Raw genomic sequence first — 21,224 nt, forward strand, 5'->3', positions numbered from 1 at the left:
CAATCATTACAGATCACAGTATGGCAATAATTACAATTTAATTAAATAATTCAAGATCAATTAAAATAATTGAAAACAATTCTACAATTTTGTGGTGGGCTTCAATAGCTTTCTGACAGCTTAATTGAAGTAAACAAGCCTTGTGTAGGGTATTACATTTCCTTTTTGTTGAGTCTGTTGATCTGTATTTTTCTTAATGCACTAGAAATACCTGTTTGCCTTTTTATGAGGAAGTAATGACATATGCATTACTTTGGCTTAGCTTCTACATGCAGTATATGTTATACCTGTAACTGATCGAACAACACCTGGATCTGTGCCAACTTTTTCAGTATAAACTACCGTTGCAACCCTGCAGTCATAGATGAGAGGAAGAAGAACAAAAGAAGCACATGTGAACAGGTAACTACTTTATTTTTTAGAAGTTAACATTATTTCCAAATTGTTGTTGTTTTTGAAAGGGTATCTTATAACATGTAAAATGTAGCTTTTTTGCACTTACATGAATAAAATATGTTGTACATTAACTGCATGACGATATTGGGTACTATAGGCATTTTGATGCACATTTGAAACAATATAAATACAATTATTTATTTAATATTATTTTATAATTATCTTTATCTATTAATACAGTATAACTAATTTACAGGGCTGTGCAGCCTTAGTAAGGTATGCTTATTGAGTGCTTTTCAGTTTTTCCCCCTGAATTTGAACTAATTAATTATATTTGGTCAGCAGATTTGAATTTAGAGGTGTGAAGAATGGCAGGTCAAATCATGTTGACTGTCCTGCTTTTAGGGATGACAAGTAAGTATTCAATTAAACCATACTAAATTCAGTTTGTTGTTTATTTCAACTTCACTAACTGACCTTTTTTTCATTGATGTTAGCGTTGTGAGATTTATGTCCAATTATAAGCATGTGTTTGTTTACACAGGTATGGTAACTACTCAGCATTCAGGTAAGCTGAAGCTTTATTTTTTATTTTTATTTTAACAGTACATCGACACAAAGTTACAAAAACAGTAGCTCATAGCAGCTATTACCTCAGGGTAACAGTACAACTCCAACCACTAAAAATCGCCCCAGGACTTTTAACTCAGACTGGCCCACTAAAGCCCACCTGGAGATACACCATCACATAACAGCTTGTGTCACACTTTACAAAATATATTATATAAAATGATGAATTGAACTATGATCATTTGTAGAACAATGTGTGAAATAGAAACTCTTGTAAAATGTTTTGTAATATTTTAATTATTTACACGGTTATTTAAGGTTATTTTATGTAGTTTGTGAAAATTCAGAAAACCCTTTTCCACAACTACAAAAAAAAGTACAGTCTCAGTCTCTTTTCACATATTTGTTTTTTACACACCCTACTCATTCTATACACTACAAGTATTACTATGAAATTATAATCAAAATGGACAGCACAGCATTAAATACAACACTATGTATGTTTTAACTTCAGTGGCTTTTCCTCCATTATTGAACCGCTTTACAATGAAGGTTTGTATGATCTTTAATAATCAGATAAATAAAACACTTTAAGTACTTTGATTTATTATCATAGGCTGTAAGAATTTCTGATGAAACCAAGGCAGAAAACAAAGCTAAGAAGAAGAAAATAAAGTCAACATAATCTTATCCTGCTTACTAAATCCAGCTTCCTCATGTCTTCTGCTCATTGTTTATGCTTTTCACTTGGTTCAGTGAGCTGTTGTCCTGGATCCACCCTGCCAGGGTGGATCTACTTGACAAGTCACTGCTGTTAAATGCAGAACTATTTAAAGCATTTGGATACTTTCATTTTCACTTTCTGTCACAAACCGGGTCACAACCCACACTAACATAATTGCTCTCCCCACACCCAACCTATCCGAGCTTAATCGTGAGGCCATCACATGCATTGCACAATAGCACACATGTTAAAAGATACTTCCACAGAAACAAGGTATGCAGGGCGTAACTGAACGAAATATAGTCATCTGATTTTATGTATTTGATAGCCAAACCACAAACCACACTGGTATGATGGCAATCAGAGAGAGATAAGATAACCCTTTATTAGTCCTGTGATGGGGAATTTTACATGGAAGATCCATTGTTTGTTTGTTTGCAGCCATGTGTCTTTGAACACACAATGTTATCTGCAGTTTATGTCAATTTAAATGTGAATTTATTGTGCCTTTCAATTTTTCAATATGGATATATGGAAATGTCACATGAAAATGTGTAAATGTGGACAGTAACCAAGTATGATTACTGTAAATGACAGCACACAACCAAAAATATTGTACCTGAGTTCTGTTAAAATAGGGTGATGATTCCTTTGTATACAATTTACACCCAGTGCCAATGCTGAGTGCCATTTGAAGTTATAATGTTTTGACTTTGACACCAGAGGCAAGGGTTTCCTTTGGTTTGGCTTTTGACTGTTTTAATACTTAAATAAGTAACTTAATACCAAGCTGAAAAACAAAGCAGTATTTCACACCCTTCCTTGAAAGTTTCAAGTCTGATGCACATTGGATGAGATCATTTGTACTCTGGTGCCTGGTGTACTGACTCACCATAGAGTGCACTTCATCATCACTGCAGCAAGTGAAAAGTAAAACCACTGGAGGTCAGTCAAAACATGATTTTCAGCTGGTGTCAAATTGCTCTTTAATATTCTGGTTGGTAAGTGTGTTGGTAATAAAAGTCCAAGACATGCTCTGCTCTCTGTACTTTAAATAAAACAAATAACACAAAAAAGCATATTTGAGTTTATTGGAGCAGATATGCCAACACTATACAACATTAGCAGGATACTGTAAAAGGTCAACATGGATGTTTATTTTATTTTTTAAGTTTTAATGTGATGTCTTTTGTTCTTTTTAGGACCGCTCTACCCAATTAATGGAACAATAAGCTCTCGATCCGATGATGGCAGTTCTCCTGCAATTGCCCTGCAACGATCTTTTCGTTATTTTGGACACTTGTATAATCAGATTTATGTATGTAATACATATTTTGGCAATATAAAACATCAATATTTTTGTAGGCTTTCAACAATTCTGGTATATTTTGTGAAAGGATAACATTTTCATCCACTATAACTTTCAAAACAAGAAGTGTATTTTGCATATGCGAAAATAAATGAATAAACTTAAATAAATTAACAGAAAGTGCAATATTTTGTGAAACTAAAAATACTTCACATTAAACTTTAAAATATTATCAGTATTGGAGTTAGTAGTAATCAAAATGTTGTGATGTCTTGTAATATAGCAATAAAATACTGTAGAAAAATGTTATTTGATAATATGACACTGTCTGAGACTGTAGTCAATACCTACTAATTCGTTGCTAGTAAGAACTGATTTATGTGTTTACAGGTCAACCACAATGGACACCTGACCTTTAACGCACCATGGTATTCTTACGTACCTCAGAGGTTCCCAGCTCATGGATCCAGAGATATCATAGCACCATTCTGGACAGATTTAGACAACAGAGGAAATGGTCAGGTTTACTACAACCAATACACCAGTGGTAGAATTCTCCAGCAAGCTACACAAGACATTAATAGGTATTTCCCAGGGTTGAACTTCCATGCCAACTGGGTCTTTGTTGCGACATGGTACGAGGTGGCGTACTATCCAACAACTGGAACAGTAAGTGAACTTGATCTAAATGGCGAAATACATACAATGTTTTATCTACAATGTTATTATTATGTTCTACCATTAAACTGTATAAAACATGAATATTGTTTTTCAGCAAACAACTGTCCAAGCAGTCTTGATCTCTGGTGGCCGTTATTCATTTGTTCTGATGAACTATGGGATAATAGCCCCAACCAATCACTGGGTGCAGGTCAGAGCCACAGCAATGATATGCATTGCAGTGTAAAATAAGTCTTTTTAAGTTGCCATGCCAGTAAAGTACCTATTCAAAACATAAAAATTGTTTCATCTATGTTTCATGCATTTCCAGGCTGGATATGACACAGTAAACTCCCCACACCATTTTACCATCCCTGGATCATTCTCTAACAATGCAACAGGAAATTACTCCAACATCCCCCTAAGCAGCAACGTCAATGTACCGGGTCGCTGGGCCTTCCGAACAGACACTGGATCGAGAGGCTGCACATTTAATGGTAAGATCAGACACAGGCTACAAATACTTACATAGAGCACACTATTGTGCCCATTCCCCAGTTTAATGTGGCTGAGAATCATTCTTGCCTCCTCTCTCTGAAGACAATGAACGCAAAAATGCCACAAAAACCGGAAAAATCAAATGGTTCAAATTGTAACGGTGTTTGCATGTTAAAGTCAACGCTTGACTGACATTTTTTTAATCCTTTTTCTTTATTTATGCATATGGGTCAGTGACAAATAAGGGTTGGCAAGATGAGAATTTAAAAAATGTCTTAAAAAATAGTTTTAAAAGCATGCATCAGGTTTATTTATATCTTTGTGGACATACTATCTATGGAGCACGCAAGTAACCTACTCTTGGACATTGATAAGGGCCTGCAAGGGCATTGGGACATTGCACGAGCATTCATGGAGTCTAAAAAACACTACACTAACATGCTCCTGTAGACCACACCTGGATACTGTTAGTGGAGTCACTGGAGACCGAGATATATACAAAACTGTGAATTGAATATGAATTGTAATTGTATGTCATTGTACCCCCGTTTTATAATATGTTTAAAAACCTGGTTATAAATATATATTTAGCAGGACATATCCTAAAAACAACATTTTTTTCTAAATAGGTTGGGGCCAATGATGTAAAATTTGTTAAAAAAACATTTTGTTGCGTTGCCAAAGTTGATTACATTTATTTCACATTTTAGTGCATGTTTATTTTCCTGTACATAATCAGATTTTTGTGATTTTTATTACACCTTTTGGACACTGGGTTACACTGTCTGACCATGTTCCTTCTACAGGCAAACACCATTGATGTTGAAGAAACTGACACTGAAAAATCAAATATGATGGTTCAGTGATCTTGGGTTTTCATGTTATTTCAGTTTAGAAAAAGGAACATTTGACAAAAAGAAATGATTATGATATTATATTTTCAATCAAGTTAAGAAACAATCGTGAAATCATTTAATAAAATAACTAATTCCTTCAACTGTAAATTCTGTGCTGAAAAACAAAAACATTTTACAACAACAATCATGGTAATTTCATCTTAAAATTTACCTCATATGTTGTATTGTAGAGAAAAGATAGAAATAACCTGACAACAACAACAACAACAACAACAACAACAACAACAACAACAACAACAACAACAACAACTCATAAATTGACTCATAACTTGTCTTCTATTGTGAATACAGTTGATGAATAATTTAATCTGACAATAAGAATTTTGGATTATGTATCTTTAAAAGTTGTGTGATGGCAGAGAGAGAGAGGGAGAGGAGAAGTGGATCCAGTCCTCCAACCAGTTCAGAGGTTATATTTTTTAAGCAACTGTAATTTTTTTCAAGTTTGATGGTTACACCACTGGGACATTTTTTGCCATAATCCTCTAATATAGTCTCTCAAAATGGATTAAAAGCATAAATGTTATACTCAGCCCACAATAAAAGAATGTGTGCAACATATTCATGCATTTATTTTCATATTTTAACCCTTTTAAATTTGACTAAATCACAGGGACACAAAAAAAGTAGCGTCACATCATTGACCCATATACACATCATACATACACACCAGGTGCACAATACGTTTAACAAGAACAAATAAACAAAAGAACAAATGCAAAAAACAACAACCAAAAACAGACTTTTTTCCTCTTTTCTCTTCAAAGGTGAACCTGTGCAGCAGGGAGACTCATTTTGGAGTGATAATACCTGTGCAAAGAGGTGCACCTGCACCTCAACAGGACTGCAGTGCCACAACCAACCCTGCTCCTTTTCCCAAATATGCCGTCGCGACGCCTTCCAGTTTTCCTGCCAGACAGTGCAAAGGGGCACCTGCACCATTAGTGGTGATCCACACTACTATACCTTTGATAACACAGTGTTTCACTTCCAGGGCACCTGCACCTATGTCCTCTCTGAGCAATGTGGTCGTGGGCTGCCCTACTATAGAGTAGAGGGCAAGAATGAGCACCGGGGCAGCACTCGAGTTTCTTGGACTCGACTGGTCAAAGTGTTTGTCTATAATGAAACTATTGAGCTGGTCAAAGGACGTCGTGGTGAGGCTAAGGTTAGTATTTGGGACTGCATTGTTATGCACTTACTGTAATATGTTTAGCTTGTTCATAGTTTTATAACTGCCTTTGCTTGCTGTTGTGATTGCAGGTTAATGGAAACTTTGCAGCCACTCCATTCTACCTCAACAACGGCACTGTCCAGGTGTATGAGTCAGGTTTTTCTGTCATCGTCAGTACTGATTTTGGCTTAGTGGTCTCCTATGACATCAACCATTATGTCAGAATCAGTGTACCCTATACTTACCAGAATGCAACATGTGGCCTGTGTGGAAACTTTAACAATCGCCCTGGGGATGACTTTCGAACCCGCCAAGGTGAGGTTGTGAGCTCTGATGTGGTTTTTGCCAACAGTTGGCAAGCAACAGGGGACGATGAGCCTGGTTGTGAGGCGCAATGTGCAGGTCTTGATTGTGCTTCCTGCACTGAGGCTCAGAAAACTTTATACAGTAATACTGCTCATTGTGGTATCCTTGAGAGCAGTTCTGGACCCTTTGCTGCTTGCCATCAACAGCTTCCCCCACAGACCTTTGTGCAGAGTTGTGTGTACGATCTGTGTATAGGAGGAGGGTACCAGCCTATTCTGTGCCAAGCACTAAATGTGTATGCAAGTCAGTGCCAACTGAATGGTGTACAGCTCCCAAGCTGGAGGAGACAAGACTTCTGTGGTATGTCTATAATATTACACACATTATTTCAAAATCTTCTTTGAGTAAAATGTCCATGATGTCAACATACTTCCCCCCCCCCAGAAATCCCCTGCCCATCCAACAGTCACTTTGAATCCCAAGGCACGGGATGTCCTGCTACCTGTGTCAATCCCAATTCTACCCACAATTGTCCTCTCCCTGACCAGGAGAGCTGCATCTGTGACTCAGGCTACGTCCTCAGTGGTGGGGTCTGTGTCCCTCAAGCTGAATGTGGCTGTATCTTTGAGGGCAGCTACTACCGGTCTGGAGAAACTGTTATACTAGATGAGGACTGTGGGAGACGTTGCAACTGCAGTTATGGCTTCATGACCTGCCACTCCCATGATTGTGGCCCATTTGAATCATGCAGTGTGGAGGATGGAGAAAGAGGATGCAGACCTAAGAGCTATGGAACATGCTGGATAAGGGGCCCAGGTTCATATCATACATTTGATGGTCTTACATACCAGTATCCTGGGGCATGTCGATTGACCCTTGCCAGAGTGATGGGATGGTCTAATCATCCCCACTTTGTAGTAACAGCAGAAAAAGTGCCCAGAGGCCAGCAGGGATTTGCCAGGGTGCTGAAATTTGAGGCAGAGGGCACACATGTGTCCATTGAGATGGCAACAAGCAGCAGAGTTCAGGTAAGGTATTGATATACTGTATTTCAAGAACTGATAAAGACAAATGTGATGCAATTAATAATAACACCAGACCAAAATGCATATAATTATAAAAAAGTATATTATTAATTCTGCCTTGCATGCTTCTTTGTTGTAATCCTGTTTTGAATAACAATTCGTTACAAAATATCAAAATACTTGTTGTTTAAATTACCTTTTAGGTTGATGGTCAGATCATCAGACTACCATTCAGCTCAGCGTCCAACAGAATCCGCATCTATCACAGCAGCATTCACAGTATCATCCTTCATACCTCCTTTGGTGTAACTGTGCAGACAGTCTGGCCTCACTTTGTGCGAGTCACTGCACCTGGAATCTACAATGGTTCACTTGGTGGACTCTGTGGTGATTACAATGGTCACCCACAGGATGACTTCCGCACACCCAATGGCATCTTGGTCAACAGCTCTCAGGTCTTTGGGGACAGTTGGCGAGATGGCTCCCTCGCTGCACATTGTGTGGAAAGTGTAAATCGTAACTCTACAACAAATAACAACTCCAGTGAGTACTGTGGTACTCTTGTCTCACCGCATGGGCCATTTGCCCAATGTTGGGCAACAGTGGACCCATGGCAGCATGTTGAAGCATGTGGGGCAATCTCCAGGGCCTCTAGAGATCCAGCAACAGCGCAATGTGAGGTTCTACGTGATTATGCATTAAGGTGCCAGCAGAACGGCATTTCCCTAGGACACTGGAGGAATGCAACTGGGTGTGGTAAGCACTTTCCACTTTTGATTTACGTTTGGAATTAATATATAAAATATCTAATGACCTTTGTGAATCAATCTTCTTGTCATTCTCCAGAGCAAACTTGCCCACTAAACAGCCATTATGAACTCTGTGGAACAACTTGTCCCTCTGCCTGTCCCAGCCTTTCCTTCCCCTTCTCCTGTGACACCGTGTGCCAGGAGGGTTGTCAGTGTGATGATGGTTTTGTCCTCAATGGTAACCAGTGCGTTCGACCAACAAACTGTGGATGCCATCACCAAGGACGCTATCGGGAAGGTGGTGAACAGTTCTGGGATGGTGAGGAATGTCGGAATTTGTGTAAGTGTAATGGCACAACTGGAGCAGTCCACTGTATCCCAAACACCTGTGGTGCCCAGGAGTCCTGCCGTGTGGTGGAGGGTGAGTTTGGCTGCCATCCAAACCCTCATGGCACCTGCTCTGCATCTGGGGACCCCCACTACCTCACGTTTGATGGCAAGGCCTATGACTTCCAGGGAACCTGCCGCTATGTTCTGGCAACCCTGTGCAACACCACTGATGGGCTCCAACAATTTTCTGTGGAAGCTAAAAATGAGCCGTGGAATGGGTTGCCCGTTTCAATCACAGCTGAAGTTTATGTGAATGTGTGGGGCTATCGAGTGCATATTTCCAGGGAGAGAAATGGTGTGGTACAAGTAAGTTGTTAAAATCATGTCAGATATACCTCATCAAATGTATTATTTAAAAATTGTTCACAACCATACCCATTCCTTTCTTGTCTGAATCAGTGGATGAGCTAGCTACTTCATTGCATGTTGCCTTTTGGTCGGTTTGGTTTCACACAGACAACATTTCAAGCAAACCAAAATGTATCAACATAAGCCACATGGGAGCTGTCACTCCCTTCAGAAATCTGGTTGGTGTGGAAACTACAGTTTATTTTTCTTCCAGGATAGCTTTCCAAAATGGACCTGGTTTAGTCCAAAATGTGCAATGTTTCCTGCAGGCTTATTGGATCGAGGTTAGATCACATTCATACCACAAATGAACCGTAACAGAGGTTGCTTCTAACCGGCTTGAGACCACCTCTTTAACAAAGTTGTTGTCTGGTTGTTTTAGTCCACACCTGAATGCAATTGCTGCTTTCACACTTGCCCAAAAGAACCGCACCAAGGGGAAAATTGCAACAGAGTTTAATTCAATTGAACTAAAATGTCTTTAAATGGGAAAGAATGGACCTGTTTTTGTTTTTGCTTAAGAAGCTGTATTTGTAAAAAGAAAACCTGTTCTTTCTTCCAATTTCCCTTTTAGGTGAATGGAGTGACAAGAAATTTACCTATTCTCTTGAGCGGAGGTCAGGTGTCTATCTATGCAAGTGGACCTCGTGTATTCGTCAGTGCCGACTTTGGCTTGAGTGTCACCTATGATGGATACAGTACGGTGTTAATCTCTGTACCTTCAAATTACAGGTATTGCCATCCATCGACTGGAATGCTTTGACCCGTTTAGAAAATGTTCAAATGTATTTAAGATATTTAATAATCATCTATCATTTGATTCATGAAAGTGAATGTATTTACATGTTTTCATCAATACAGTGGAAAAACGTGTGGACTTTGTGGGAACTTCAACGGAAATCCAAATGATGACTTCCACACTGGAATGATGGTCACCTCCCCATCTCAGTTTGGGACATCCTGGAAAGTGGCGGGCAACTACACCTGCAGTGATGGGTGTGGCTCCTCCTGTCCACAATGTACCAATGATCTTCCTGCTAGAGCTCAGTGTGAGGTGATTCAGGGAACCGACGGTCCCTTAAGCTTCTGCCATGAGCACGTGGACCCAGGACCATTCTTCAATGACTGTGTTTTTGATGTGTGTGTGTCGGGAAATGAGGACCAAGATCTTCTGTGCAGGGCCATTCAGGCATATGTCAGTGCCTGTCAGTCTGCTAATGTTCGAATCTACCCTTGGAGACAGAACACCACCTGCAGTGAGTCAACCAATCATTGCATTGTTCATCTTATAAACAAACATCAAACAGCGAACAAGTGCATTGACTTATTGCAACTATGTAAAACTAATTAACACCAGCCATTAACCACCATTTGTTTCCTGAATTATTTAGGACTAGACTGTCCAGCTAACAGCCATTATGAGCTGTGTGGTACTGACTGTGGACACACTTGTGCCAGCGTCACCGATGCCACCTGCGAGCAGGTTTGCTCTGAGGGATGTTTCTGTAATGAGGGCTTTGTCAGAAGTGGGACACATTGCGTCCCTGTGGAACGCTGTGGCTGCCAATATGACGGATTCTACTATGAAGTAAGTCACATTCCTGAAAATATACATGTTCTTGGGACTGATCTTCTTATTCACGATGTAACCATTTAAAGAGCTTAGTATTATTGTATTGTTTGAGTGTGAGATTTAAATCTTCGTGGCAGGCAACAACAAATCTGTAGCAAATCACACTTTTACTTAATATGTCCTCTGGCAGGCAAGTTTTGTTTCCTGTTTTTGAACATTTCACAAACAATTTTTAGTAAATTGTCATTAAGGAGCTCTACTTCATAATAGATATCCAAACCTTAGTGCCCGCTTAACTTTCCTGCTCCTGTCAACCATCAACATTACTGTGCATCATGAAAGAACATGCACCTTAATTCATGAACACTACAGGGTTCTCCTTGCCATCATAATAATTATTTGTAGCAGCAGAGCTTTTTTGCACTTTGGATCCTGTTCTAACATTTCAAGAACATGGGATTCTTGGTTGGTTGTTTCATAAGTACCAAGGAATGAGATTAACAGAGGAGAAAATGTTATTTTCCGCCACACTACTGTATAACATATACACAGCCAACAATTTATACAATATACAATGTGTTACAATATGGCATATATGTATGATATATTTCATAATTCCATTCCCTTTTGCTTCCAGCATTATCTTATTAATGTCACACATGGACAATTTCATGATTTTTCATACTTCTCTTTTTCTCACATGCTACAGGCTGGTGAATCATTCTGGACAGAAGGTTGCTCCCAGCGATGTGAATGTCATGCTCCCAATGACCTGCGCTGTTCTGTTGCATCTTGCACTCCTGCACAAGAGTGCGCCATCAAAAACGGCCAGCTGGGTTGTTTCGATGCAATGACTACTTGCACTGTGTGGGGTGACCCACACTACATCACCTTTGATGGGGCACTGGCTCATTTCCAGGGCACATGTTCTTACATCATCACTGAGAGTGTGAGCCACAGCACCAATGAAACAGAGTTTCAGGTAGAAGCCATCAATAATCACCGTGGCAACAACCATGTGTCATTTGTGTCAGCAGTGAACATATTACTCTCAAATCACCCAGAGAGAGCATATGTCAGGATTGGGCCCAACAAAAGAGTAAAGGTATTGTAACTTTATTTTATACAGCTCTGTATATGTATATATTAGGTGTAAACATGTACCTCCCTCTTCCCACTTCTCCATCTCTCTTTCATCTTTTATTCTCACAGGTAAATGATGCTGAAGTGTCTCTTCCAACCACAGCAGGGACCTTAGCTCGGGTGTTAAGGCAGGGAAGCTATGTAGTAGTTGATGCTGGTGAACTGATAGTCCAGTTTGACGGCCGGAGTACTTTACTGGTCAGAATCGGTCAAAACCGTGAAAATAGAGTCACTGGGATGTGTGGCAACTTCAACAGTGATCCTGCAGATGACAAAGTCTTGCCTAATGGCACATTGGCACAAAATGACAATGAGTTTGGACACAGCTGGAAGGCAAACACAAGTCAACCAAGGTGAGTAAACACAAAACTAAACCATCAAACAATAAACGCTTACCCTAATGTACATATAGGAGATAATATTTTAAAACAAGTTTCAATTGCTAGGAATTCTTATAGATGAAAACCTCACTTTGAAAAATCATATAACATTTGTTTCCAATAAGATTGCAAAAATATTGGAAACATCAGAAGAATGAGACATACGTTAACTGGAAAAATCCTTCTTGACTTTAATTACACAAGGATTTATCCTTACATATTGTAATACTGTTTGGGCACCTTAAACTTACCTCAATGGTATTTTGTTATTTTCACTCTGCAAAAATGTTTTGTCAGAATCATAACATTTTTTAAAAGATTTGCCAGTTCCATTCCTTTTTTAAAATCTATATTCATCCTCCCCATCTTTGATTTAAAGAGTTTTTATTCAATCTATTGGCAACCTACTCCCTAACCCTAAGCCTTTGTTTTCACCCTACCTTCCCCAAAATTGCTTTTCTAAATTTTCAATTAGATTCATAGGTCTTTGGTGTTGGAACCCATTACCAGTTCATATTAGAAACTGCACCAGTTTAAAGCATTTAATAAATTAACCATAATTTTTTCTTCTGGATAAATTAAGTAATGAAGCATCATAGCCACTCTCACTATCATATTCTATAGTAAATTGTCACCTTTCTTTTTTATGTTTTTTTTATGTTTCTGTTTAGCTTTTGCATGTATTTGTCTGTATTTCTCTCTGGTTAGTTATTGTTTTCTTTCCTTAATCTGCAACAATTCTGCATGTATTTTTGTATTATGTATTTTTTTACTTTATGTTCAATAAATAAACACAAGGTGGCATTAAAAAATTGTAATTTGAAAACCTTTCACTACATGAATAATGGTCTTTTTTTTTGGCTTGACTACACACATTTTGCATGCCATGCTTTGTACTTCATTTCAAGTCATATATAATGTCTTTTCTAGTTGTGGATCCACAGATGATCGGAGCGGTGACGGATTGAACGATTGTCCCTTCAGGGAACAATACTCTGAACTCTGTAGTGTCATCACCAACTCTAGCGGTCCGTTCAGTGCTTGTCACCTGCACTCAGACCCCCAGCCATTTTTCAGTTCCTGTGTCTATGATCTCTGCCTCTACACTCCAGCCAATGGCATGCTGTGCTCTGCTGTATCAGCCTATGAAAGAACCTGCTCTGTCTTGGGTTTGAACATCCCTGAGTGGCGCTCTGCTTTGCTGTGTGGTATGTTTGCACTGTGATAGCTATATAATATATATAATGCGTATCATCCCTCATCTCTCTCTGATTTTCATCACGCTTTGTCTTATTCTCTCCCCACTATTTCACCAGCTGAGTCAGACCCCTGTGAACATCTGGACTGCACAGAGTATGAGTGGTGTGGTGAGAAGGATGGTGTGTACGGCTGCTTCTGTGATGAGCACCATCATCGGCCCAACAATGAAAGCTATGGTGATTGCAGTTATTTTTAATGCACTGCTTCATTTTTCAATTCTCAGACTAATGCTCTGTGTGAGCCATGAAGAAAAACTTCAAAGTTTAAATTTTGCAGTTTATTCATGAGTTTGGACATTTTATTAGATCAGACTTTCTATATCAAATAACAGTATTTCATCAAACTTTTTAATTATGACTTAACTACCAAACATCAGCAATCACAGCTGTCACCAGTGATTTGGTCTACTCTACCACAAGTTAATAACTGTGAATACAAAATTAGAAAGTCACTTACAACACATAATTGCTGGCATTAACAAGATTAAATATACAATGTTGTCACTTGCACATAATTTTCTTTTCTATCTCTCTCTTATAGACTCATCCATCACTTGTATCAGTAGTTCAGGTACCATGTCCCTGTCCCGCTGCCAGCTGTTTGAAGCTGGTTTCCACCCCAGTGCCCTACACCTCCGAGAGGACTCCTGCAATGGGACTGTCCAGGATGGACGACTGGTGTTCCACTTTAACAATGATGACCAGCTGTGTGGGACAGCGCTGAGGGTACAGGCCATAGATTTTATAGAAACAATTTAAAGAAAATTTTAGATCTAATCTTCTCTTCAGCACAGCTTCATATGGAACAGCTTAAAGCACATTGCATCTGAAATCAATCTTTATTGTCTTAATGTAAATCTTTTCAGTAAGACGTATTAAGTCTACAATACAATAAACTTATACCACTTTGTTGTTTAAATTTAAGAGCAACGGAACCCATTTCATCTATGAGAACACCGTCCAGGGTGATGTGGACCCTCATGAAGGTCTGATCAGCCGCCAGAGGAACATCCACTTGCGCTTCTGCTGTGTATACCCTCTGACTGATACTCTGTCTATGGCTGTGGGCATCAACCCTGTGGAGAGGTGACAGTCACAATAAAATCTTCTCTGATTCCTGTTGCTAGCTAAAACAAAATTGCTGTGCATTTCTTTTTACAAGAACACAGGGATAACAGCAGTGACAAAAACTGATGGGAATTTGGTGTAATTGTCCACTACTCACATTCAGCACTTTCACTAATTAACCTATAATAAAAAAAGGGCAGTCTTTTTATTTAATTAAAGAGTAACTTTCACATTATTTGTTGTTTCTCTGTAGCATTATGCGGAAGAAGCTTCCATCTGGCCATGGACAGTATCATATGAGAATGATCCCCTATCAGGATGCAGGCTTCCGCTTCCCCCTCACCAGTAACCGTAACATAGCAGTGGAAGTAGACCAGAGGTTGTACATCGAGGTGCGGACAGAGGGAGTTGACCAACGGCAGATCTCCACCATTTTGGACTCTTGTTGGGCCTCGCCTGTCAACAGCGCTAGCTATCCTCTCCGATGGGATCTCATCACTGCAGAGTAAAGGCTCTATTGCAATTTCACCCTGTCTCCCCACACTGGTTTCTGTGCTTGTTTACCAAGTCTGAAAAATGAATATCTCTCTCTTCACTTGCTCTACCCATTGTCTTTTTTACAACCAAACTTTCTTGCTTTAATTAATCAGTTCACCTGCTAACATTGTAACTTCTACCATCTTCCCTGTCCCCCAGGTGTCCTAATCCAGCAGATGGCACAGTAGAGCTGACTCAGAATGGCGTGTCCACTGCGGCACGTTTCTCTTTCAGGATGTTCACCTTCACCAACTTTTCATCCATCTACCTGCACTGCCAGGTCCACCTGTGTCTTTTGAGCCACAACAACTGCACAACTGTAAGTATCACACCATGTTTGTTTGTAGTGAGATTAGATGGATTATGAACATGTGCAATATTCTGGTTAAAAGCATCTGCAAAAGCCTCTAATGTTGTTTTCCTGCAGCATTGCTACCCGGGTTACCACAGGAGAGTTCAGAGGGATGTATCCTATCATGACACTGCATCCATCTCACTGGGTCCACTCGAGCTGACACCAAATAGCAGAGGTAAAGTTACCTTATGCTTTTATAACTTAAGCATGCTTGTATGACATCTCTATTCACATATTTTATTTAAACTTTGGTTCTTCTCTTGCAGACCAAATGATGAGACCAAGTAGTGCCTCAGGCCAGTTTACTTCCCTGGTGATCCTGATTGTCAGTCTGCTGACTGCCAAAACTCTGATCTAGGGAAATCAAAGATGATACAACATAAAAGTATGCATACATACCCCACTACACCACTAGAGTGCTTTGGTCAGTGGGCAGTAGCTAAATTGTTGGTTTATTGATTTAAGAACTGTATGTTACTTTCCAACCTTAAAACAATGAAAGCTCAATATCTGAACAGGTTTAATTTACACCAACTAATTTGGAACTGTACATATTATTGAATACTATACTCATTTTTGGTTTGGTTTCTTTCAGTGTTTTTCCTTGAACTGTGTTTTCTACTTATGTACTTGTGCTTGTCATCAGGGGAAAAGTATATGCAATTTTGCTTTACATCAGTAGGGGGGAATAATGGGTTACTGCAGTTGCAACCACTTCCTGTATTCAGTCTGTATGATGCCTATCAATTGTATCCTAAGTTCTTTGTGGTGACTCTTATCAATGAAATATCTGTCATATAATGAAAGTTAACAATATAAATTAAATCATTGAAGTATGAATCTCTCTGTTACCTAAGAATTTCTGTATATAATCCCAGTCCAGTGGAGATGAGGAATGGATGAGTGGACAATGACAATGATCTTATATGTATACAAACACACATGCACTTGTGTTTATGGATATGCAATGTCCACCCTAGCTCCTTGTTCCTATCACTGAAAATAACATCATGCATTGAAAAAAGGCTTGTTATTTCATTATTTGTTTATGAATGTGATACAAAAAAGGAACTTACACTTTGTTTTTCAGACTTTGATCTGACTCTCAGATGATGAACTGGTCATCTGAGGGAGAAAATGATCCGATGAACTGATCTGTGCAACTATTTGGTGATTTACCGCTAGCTCTAATGTAGCATTTTGATATATAATATTATTCCCTTTGGTCTCACAAATGAAATCTAACAGTAGCTGCCACATGTTTTTCTGAATGTAAAGTGAAGCATCATGTTTTTACTAGACTGAAGAACAGCGCTGCCCAGAGTATCACTAGATTTACATAATAACCATGTATTATTATTTTTTGCGTCCTCCCGCTGTCAGTCGTAACTCTCAATATATACAATAATCACCCCATTTCAATAAATATGAATGTATTAACATGACTGCCCTGTAGAAACCATTTATTTGACAAAGACCAGCATAAATTCCCACAAGCAGTTAGGGTGAAGATATTGTGTTCAGAGTTGGTGTTTCGTTGGTTCTCGTTCTCTCTCTCTCTCCCTCTCTCTCTCTCTCTCTCTCTCTCTCTCTCTCTCTCTCTCTCTCCTGGGACTGTTTTGTTTGTCAAGTTCCTTTTTTATATCACATTCATAAACAAATGAAATAACAAGCCTTTTTTTTTTTGGGATTTTGGATTCTGAAATGAATATCAAATGAACGAATGATACACGGACCCACCTGCATTCACACTTTCTAATTATAAAGATCATCAGCAGCTGGAGTTATTGCAGCTCTTATTTGTGGGAAAATGGAAGTACTGTTAACACCAGAAGTGCATAATGCTGCCTTTTGATTTGCATTTTGATATAAATAGAGAGATATAGTTCAGATTCACTTTATTTGGCCAATCCATGACTTATTCAAAGGTCAGATTTTATCAGTGCTGATGTTAACAACTTATCGTATACATCTAAAGCAACTGCACATTGCTTAACAGGGTTTTTGATGACAGAGGTAGCACCATTTACATTTTTGTACACACTTCTATTTAAACCTGCAGGGTTTTATGACAGCTTGCATAACTGTTGTTAAATTTTAACTGCTAAGACCCTGTTCTATGGTTTACACTGGTGTGACATTCAGCAACACATAGGCTACTGTCAATCTTAAGCTTACACTCATATACTGAAAGTCATCTGCTGCTTATTAACACTAGTAGAAGAGATTGAGTTTCATATGCCTGCTGCTGCTGCATACCAAGTGGGTAACAGAGTTCACATTAATCAATCACACGTCACTATATACCATATTAAGGGAGTCCCATTGTATGTGCATATGCACTTCCTGCTACTAGCCTGCAGGTGACGCTAAACTTCCCCTCAACGGGTGTGGGATAATGTAGCACACCTGCCACTTCAACATCCACCTGTGAAAGTTGTGCTCTTGTGAGATGCCTGCAGTGATTATTATCATCTTAAAACAGCAGTGTTTGTACTGGTTATGTGGGTGGAAAGAAATACCAGAGAGCAAGAAACTGTGAAATAAATCATTGCATTGCAGTGAACCGATAGGAAGATCACACAGCCCTGATAATGACACAGATTTTAATCTCTATTGCATGATAGATTCTTACGTAAAATAAATACAAATGATGTCTACACTCTCATTCTTAGCAACGCCACTACCAGGATGTCCAACCCCAAGCACAACAAGAATTACTGATAAGAGCTGCCAAATTAGTTGCTGTCCATCAAACAAAAAACAAAATGAAACAATACATGTTGTACACTCTATCACATACTATATCACTCTTTTGGGTGATAGATTCAAGGATTAACTTAACCCCCTGCTTCCCCCCTGTTTGCTTTTGCTTGTGGCACAGGTTAAATTGCAGTTTTCAGTCAATTTCTAGGGCCCAATTCAAATTAGTATCAAATGATTATCAAAAGACACTTAGAATTCAGGACAACGTTACAGACTGAGCTACAATTTTGGAACTGACCCTACAGGCAGCAATGGCTTGACTCAACGGATGACAAATTTTACTATGTAAAAAAAAGATTGTTTCCCTTTTCCTAACCCTAACCCTAACCCTGTCATAACGTTTCATGAAATCCTTTCACACCAGAAGTCCAAACCTATACTGCTGCTGTATGTAATATAATGGCTTCTGATGTAAGTCACGTCTTAGTGAATCAGTTTTCCAGTTTTAGATGTATTTATCTCGTTTACAGAGTTACAATTAGCGTTATAAATATACTTTCTCATTCCCTTGAATGAGGTGTGTCAAAACCGGTACTGTATGTTTGTTTACAGGTAGCACAAGTATCACATCAGGTAATGTCACATGTTAAGTGAAGTAAAGCTACTAATTCACCTTTGAATATTGGTCCAACATTATTGGTTGAAAGTCACTTTCCTACAGATTAATAGGCCAACATCGTTATCTTCATACATCATACAGGCCAAATGGTATTTAAACAAAGGTTAAACAAAGAATAAAAGGTCTGATAGCGTTCTGATGAACAGGCACTACACAGTATAACAATAGCTGGCTGAAATTTGAGGAGGATAGGTGCCCCTCCAAAAAGACATTGGAGATGCTAATAAATCTGTCCATAACCAATATTATTATGACTGGTTAGACGTTGATACATTCTTTCCAACAATGTTCCAGGACAACACGAAGAACATGTCAGAATATGACCTTTCTGACCTTTCCAGTTTAAAATGCTAGCTTTAGCTCTACTTAACCTGCCTTTAGCTAGCTAACGTTTGCAATAATGGCGCAGACTGAGTCTCATATCTGTTCAAAACACAACTAATCTAAAATAATGTGAAATTACAGTCACTCACACTAATAAAGTAACATTGTTCTTACCAAAATGCAGATTTTGTAGCCTTATGTTGCCACTCACTGACGTGTTCTGATGTCTGCTTTATTCTTGATGACAGTTACAACACAGATACGTCTACATTAGAAAACAGGCCCAGTTAAAAGAGAGACAGTTAGCATATTGTAAAGAGTAGCTAAAGATGTCTAACCTTAGTGGCATTTTAGCATTATATCCACGTTTTTCCATTAAATTGCTGTGCCTGGGATTGCTTGTTTGACAAACATTCAGACCTAACTTTACTTAGGCTGCTTACATTTTGTTGATTGAGTAGACACCGTGTTTGCTCTCCTCTATCCGCTATCAAATGCTCACGTCAAGCTCCTCTTTCAAATCGCCCTCTGATATTAATAGTGTTTAAGTGTGATACGTTTGATAAGTGTGATACAGTCAGAACCAAGTGAGAAACACAACCTGTCTGCAATTTTACAATTTGACACTGTGGAAAAATGCTGTTACCTACTGTAATTGTTTTGAAACCAAAATGCATTGTAATACATGGTTAAACCTAAAATGTTAGAACAAGAAACTACTGTACATTTTTACTGTAGAAATTGCAACAATTTGTTACAGTGTAATCATCAAATATTTTTATCTTAAGCTTTTATCTTTTATTTTTCTACTGGTTTGCAACAGAAAATGATTTATGTTGACAAAGCTTGCGACTGCAATGCTTATTACATATTCCTGCCAATCAATTTGTGTCTACACAGGGACACTGAGACAAAGATTTAAATAGTCTTGTTGCAACACCGCTCCTTCAAATCACACCATTTTCAAAAGCTGTCACATTCTTGTTTTAAGGGTCCCCATAAGAATTTTACACATTGTTTCTTTGAAGGTCAGTAAGCCACAGTTTCATTTTCTTTGTCACATCAATACACACCTACTTCAAATATTTTTCACCAGATTTACCAGCTGGGATTTGATCGTCATTGTTTCTGGTGAATAGAAACTTTAACTGGGTAATTATTAATAGTACCTTGAAGTAAAACAAGTGATCACCCAAAAAGTCCAACACCTTTTTCATGTCAGGAAATGGATCACAGACATCTCTGTATGCAAGATAAGCAAATACATATTTCATCAATAATCAGTCTTTGGGAGATGACCGACGTAACAAATGAGTGTTTGGACACATGTAATGGCAGCGTGGATGCTGTGAACAGGTTTGCTGACATGTAATTGTGGCCGTGGGGCAAGGTGTGTCCCAGTAGAAGGCTGTGAATGCCAATAGCTTCTACCATGACGTAAGTCACATCCTAGTGAATCAGTTTTCCATTTTTAGATGTATTTATCTTGTTCAGAGTTAAAATTAGCTGTATAAATATACTTTCTCATTCTCTTGAATGAGAAGGTGTGCTGAAACTTTTGACTAATACTGTATGTTTGCTTACAGGTGGCACAAATATCACATCAGGCTAATAACATGTAGTGTCACAAGTTAAGTGAAGTAAAACTGTTAATTCACCTTTGAATATTGTTCCAACATTATTGGTAGAAATTCACTTTCCTACAGTTTAAAGTACATTCAATAGTTATTGCTGTTACTACTTTTCTTTGCAATAGAATTTAGTTCATGCTTTACAACAACAGTGACCAATATCGTTTTGTGATATAAAATCTAGTTAAATACCCTTTTTTTGATTAAGTGTTTTGATACTTTCATTTTATTCATTCTTTCAGGCTTTATTGAAACTCGAGAATACCCTGAGTAGTAAAACTCCTTTACTGTGTCTTCAAGTAATTAGAATCATAAAATGTCCCAGTATGGGAATAATTACAATTTAATAAAACAATTTAAGAGTAATTTCATGATTTTGTGGTGGGCTTAAATAGCTTTCTGACAGTTTAATTGAAGTATTCAAGCCTTGTGTGTTTCTTTTTTGTTGAGACTGTTGAGTAATGACATATGCTATATATATTTTACCTGTAACTGGTCGAACA

The 21,224-nt window shown here is 38.4% G+C and overlaps 1 protein-coding gene across 1 annotated transcript; it reads left to right on the forward strand.

Moving 5' to 3' along the window:
* The first annotated feature begins 764 nt into the window (after nt 1-764).
* Nucleotides 765-15,739, forward strand: LOC134003880 (alpha-tectorin-like). Its single transcript, XM_062443228.1, has 24 exons — nt 765-810; nt 941-964; nt 2,893-3,008; nt 3,390-3,668; nt 3,775-3,870; nt 3,991-4,156; nt 5,842-6,242; nt 6,338-6,914; nt 6,999-7,582; nt 7,783-8,335; nt 8,426-9,024; nt 9,641-9,798; nt 9,928-10,322; nt 10,458-10,654; nt 11,349-11,744; nt 11,852-12,135; nt 13,093-13,370; nt 13,479-13,598; nt 13,963-14,147; nt 14,347-14,507; nt 14,743-14,994; nt 15,186-15,345; nt 15,454-15,556; nt 15,648-15,739. Exons 1-24 carry the CDS (start codon nt 765-767, stop codon nt 15,737-15,739), a joined length of 6,222 nt encoding a protein of 2,073 aa, XP_062299212.1.
* Nucleotides 15,740-21,224: the final 5,485 nt, after the last annotated feature.

This window comes from Scomber scombrus, chromosome 21, assembly GCF_963691925.1.
Source record: "Scomber scombrus chromosome 21, fScoSco1.1, whole genome shotgun sequence".
Lineage (NCBI taxonomy): Eukaryota > Metazoa > Chordata > Actinopteri > Scombriformes > Scombridae > Scomber > Scomber scombrus.

What these genes read in the sequence shown, in the direction of transcription:
- LOC134003880 (XM_062443228.1), top strand. Translation starts at nt 765, where the DNA reads ATGGCAGGTCAAATCATGTTGACTGTCCTGCTTTTAGGGATGACAA. An exon ending in TCTGTACCTTCAAATTACAG is followed by an intron (nt 9,799 to 9,927) that starts GTATTGCCATCC and finishes TCATCAATACAG; the next exon opens with TGGAAAAACGTGTGGACTTT. An exon ending in GCTGACACCAAATAGCAGAG is followed by an intron (nt 15,557 to 15,647) that starts GTAAAGTTACCT and finishes CTTCTCTTGCAG; the next exon opens with ACCAAATGATGAGACCAAGT.